This window comes from Pseudopipra pipra, unplaced genomic scaffold (genome assembly GCF_036250125.1).
Source record: "Pseudopipra pipra isolate bDixPip1 unplaced genomic scaffold, bDixPip1.hap1 HAP1_SCAFFOLD_49, whole genome shotgun sequence".
Classification (NCBI taxonomy): domain Eukaryota; kingdom Metazoa; phylum Chordata; class Aves; order Passeriformes; family Pipridae; genus Pseudopipra; species Pseudopipra pipra.
The window spans coordinates 116,050-120,000 of record NW_026990972.1 but is presented as its reverse complement, the minus strand read 5'-3'; the positions used below and the strand labels follow the sequence as shown (position 1 = coordinate 120,000).

The window sequence follows — 3,951 nt, the reverse complement described above, 5'->3', positions numbered from 1 at the left end:
GCCCGGCAGGAGGCGGGTGCCGCCGGACGCCCGGCTCCGGACAACCCACGCTTCCGGCCCCGCCGGGCCCACGGCCGCCCCCCGCAGAGCGGCACCTCCAGCGTGCGAAAGCGCCACCGAACGTGCCGCGGGGCCACCGGCTTTCGCCCGCCTCGCGGCCGTCGGCTTCCCCCAGAAAGGCCGGGGGACGGCGACGGGGAGAAAAACAAAAAGCCCCCGAGAAAAAAGCACGCGCGCCTCTCGCTCGCCGTGCTAGCCACGGCCGCCCGGGGCTCGGGGCGGGGCCCGCGCCCCTCGCTCCCCGATTCCCTCTCGCTGCCCACGGGCTCGCGCCTCGGCGGCGGCCGGCCGCTGCCGGGCCGCTCTCGCGCTCTCACGCACTTTCTCTTCCCTGGCGCGCTCGGCGTGCTGCGGCTTAAGGCCGCCGGAGCAAAAATCAGAAAAACGGAAAAAAAAAGGCCGGGAGGGCGCCCCACTTCGCCCGCAACCCGGCCCCCGGCCGACAGACCTTCGCGGAACCCAGCCCTCCGGCAGCCAGGCCGGCGGGGCAGGCCCGACCGCACGGGCCGCCCGGCCGCCGTGGCTCTCGCGCCGGCCTAAGAGGAGGGAGGGGCGAGGCGCCGCCGCCTCGCCCGCCAACGGCCATCGTGCGTCCCCAGGGCTCCCCGGCGACTCTGTCGGGTTCTCGGTCTGCCGGCGCGGCCGCCGGCCACAGCCTGGCCGGCCGGCGCCGCCGCCTTCGGCCCGCTGGGCGGGTCCCCGGCTTAGGGCCGAGGAAGGGGGAACGAACAAAAGAGCCGAGGCGCGCCGAGGGCGCCGCCTCGCCCGACATCGGGCGGTCCCGTCACCGAGCCCCTCCGGCAACCGGCCGGGCCCAGGCGAGGCCGCACGCCCACCGTCAGTCCCCGGCACGCCGCCGGCACCGCTGCCGCCCGGCAGCCGAGGACAGGGCGCCGCCACCCAGGCCCGGGCCATCTTCGGGGCTCTCGGGAGGCGGCCGGGGAAAAAGCCCGCGCGGGCTCGGCCCTTCGAGCCCCGGCCGCCAACCGCCCGCAACAATGCCCACCGCCGCCGCCGGACGACGGGCGCCGGCTTAAGGCCGGCCCACCGAAAGGACGAGACGCCGCCGCCTCGCCGCCCTCGCAATACCATCGCCTTCGCCCGGGGCCCTCGGGGAGCCGGCAGCCGCCACCGGCTCGGGCTGGACGCTGCTGTCGGGCCCCCCGCGGGCCCCCCTCGGCCGTCCCAGTCCCGCACTCCCTCGGCTGCGCTTTCGCGCTCGGCTCTCGTCTTCCTCTCCCGTCATCGGGCCCGCCCGAGGAAGCCGGTCGAGAGCCCCGCGGCTTTCTCGCGCCGGCCTTCCTGCCGCTCGTGGGGTTGGCCGGCCCGTGGCACGCGCCGAAGGCCGCGCGGCAGCAGACGCGGAAGAAAAGGGGCCCTCGGAACCCGCGCTGCTAGACAACCCCTGCCCACAATACGGACAGACGCGTCCTGGCGCCGCCGCGCCTCCGAAGCGGCTCGAGGCTCCTCAGCGGGGAGGCGCGCGAGAGCAGGCCGCCTCTCGCCTAGACCTAACCGGAGGCGGCGCCCGACAGCGACCCCTTGGCCGACTTCCGGGGCCGGCCGCGACAACAGGTCTACCCCGAAAATGCCGACAGGCGCCTAAGTCCCGCCGGAGCCGGGTAGACCTGGTGGCCCTGCGCCGGGACGCCGCCGGGGCGGAGGCCGCCGGCGGCGGCCGCGGCGGCCGCATCGGCCGGCTCCGGAACCGGGTAGACCTGATGCTCGCCAGCCCCGGAACCGGGTAGACCTGATGCTCGACAGCACCCGGCGGGGCACGAGGCCGGCCGCGCCCGACTGGGCGAACGGGTCCGCCCGGAAGCCCGGGCCACCAGGTCTACCCGCCGGGCTCGGGCACCAGGTCTACCCGCCGGGCCCGGACACCAGGTCTACCCGCCGGGCTCGGACACCAGGTCTACCCGCCGGGCTCGGACACCAGGTCTACCCGCCGGGCTCGGACACCAGGTCTACCCGCCGGGCCCGGACACCAGGTCTACCCGCCGGGCTCGGACACCAGGTCTACCCGCCTAACCCGAACGCCAGGTCTACCCGCCGGGCTCGGACACCAGGTCTACCCGCCGGGCCCGGACACCAGGTCTACCCGCCGGGCTCGGACACCGGGTCTACCCGCCGGGCTCGGACACCGGGTCTACCCGCCGGGCCCGGACACCAGGTCTACCCGCCGGGCCCGGACACCGGGTCTACCCGCCTAACCCGAACGCCAGGTCTACCCGCCGGGCTCGGACACCAGGTCTACCCGCCGGGCCCGGACACCAGGTCTACCCGCCGGGCTCGGACACCGGGTCTACCCGCCGGGCTCGGACACCGGGTCTACCCGCCGGGCCCGGACACCAGGTCTACCCGCCGGGCCCGAACACCAGGTCTACCCGCCTAACCCGAACGCCAGGTCTACCCGCCGGGCTCGGACACCAGGTCTACCCGCCGGGCCCGGACACCAGGTCTACCCGCCGGGCCCGGACACCGGGTCTACCCGCCGGGCTCGGACATCGGGTCTACCCGCCGGGCCCGGACACCGGGTCTGCCCGCCGGGCCCGGACACCAGGTCTACCCGCCGGGCTCGGACACCAGGTCTACCCGCCGGGCCCGGACACCAGGTCTACCCGCCGGGTTCGGGCACCAGGTCTACCCGCCGGGCTCGGACACCAGGTCTACCCGCCATGCTCGGACACCAGGTCTACCCGCCGGGCTCGGACACCAGGTCTACCCGCCGGGCTCGGACAACAGGTCTACCCGCCGGGCTCGGACACCAGGTCTACCCGCCGGGCTCGGACACCAGGTCTACCCGCCGGGCTCGGACAACAGGTCTACCCGTCATGCTCGGACAACAGGTCTACCCGCCGGGCTCGGACAACAGGTCTACCCGCCGGGCTCCGAGAGCAGCTGTACCCACCGGCACCCCCGCCGCCGAGCCCAGTCGGCCGCCGCCCTGCCACCTTCCTTAAGAGAGTCCCAGCTACTCCCCCTCTGGACCCGCGCCGCGGACAACGCCCTCTCTTTCCCACTCGGAGCCCCGGGCAGGAACGGCGGCGCCTCGGCACCCGCCGAGGGCCTCGGCTAAGCGCTCGGAACCCGCTCCAGCCACCCGACTCGGAGAGCGGCTCGAGCCGACGAGCCCGGACCACAGGTCTACCCGCTGCCCCGGGACACCAGGTCTACCCGCCGGCTTCGGACCAGGGGTCTACCCGCCGGGCACGGACGACAACTCTACCCGCTGCGCACCTCTGCGGCCGAGCCGAGGCGGCGGCAGCCGTGCCACCCGGGCAGAGTCCCGGTTGCTCTCCCCGTTTCCCCGCCCCGCAGAGAACGTCTCTTCTTTCACCCTCGGGGCAGGGGAAAGGCTGCTACGCTCGGAGCGCCGGGCAGAAAGCGCAGCGCTAAGCCCCGAGACCGGCTCTAGCCGCTACTCTCGGACATCGGCTCTTCCCGGCGGCGCCGAGGCGGCCGAGCCCGGTCGGCCGCAGCCGTGCCGCCTAAAGAGAGTCCCAGTTACTCCCCGGGCTTCCCCGCCCCGCAGAGAACGTTTCTTCTTTCAGCCTCGGGGCAGGGGAAAGCCTTAACGCCGGAGAGGAAGTCTGCCGCAAAGGGCCACGGGAGATGGAGTCCCCGCAACGAGCCCCCCGGGAGAGTACTGGACGGAGCATGCGCGCTGGAAGGACTCCCTAAGAACTGTGGGAAATCGGGGAGGTCGGGGCAGGGCCGGAAGGGCACGCCGGCGCGCCGACCGACGGATCGAGCGGTCGCACGCCGTCTGCTCGCTCCGTGAATTCGGTGCCACGCTCGGAGCACCGGCCGGAAACGGCAGCGCTTCGGCGCCGGCCGAGGGCCCTCGCCGAGCCCTCGGAGCGGCTCTAGCTGCCGGACCTGGACAGG

The 3,951-nt window shown here is 74.6% G+C and overlaps 1 protein-coding gene across 1 annotated transcript in view; it reads left to right on the top strand.

The window, feature by feature from the left end:
• Nucleotides 1-3,139, top strand: part of LOC135408476 (collagen alpha-1(I) chain-like) — a 4,201-nt gene extending 1,062 nt beyond the window's left edge. Inside the window, exons 1-5 of the mRNA XM_064643631.1 lie at nt 1-377; nt 421-1,376; nt 1,636-1,772; nt 2,468-2,675; nt 2,910-3,139. The exon at nt 1-377 is cut by the window's left edge and continues 1,062 nt beyond it. Coding sequence (XP_064499701.1) covers nt 1-377; nt 421-1,376; nt 1,636-1,772; nt 2,468-2,675; nt 2,910-3,139 — 1,908 coding nt within the window. The remainder of the gene's footprint in view (nt 378-420; nt 1,377-1,635; nt 1,773-2,467; nt 2,676-2,909) is intronic.
• The last annotated feature ends 812 nt before the right edge of the window (nt 3,140-3,951 follow it).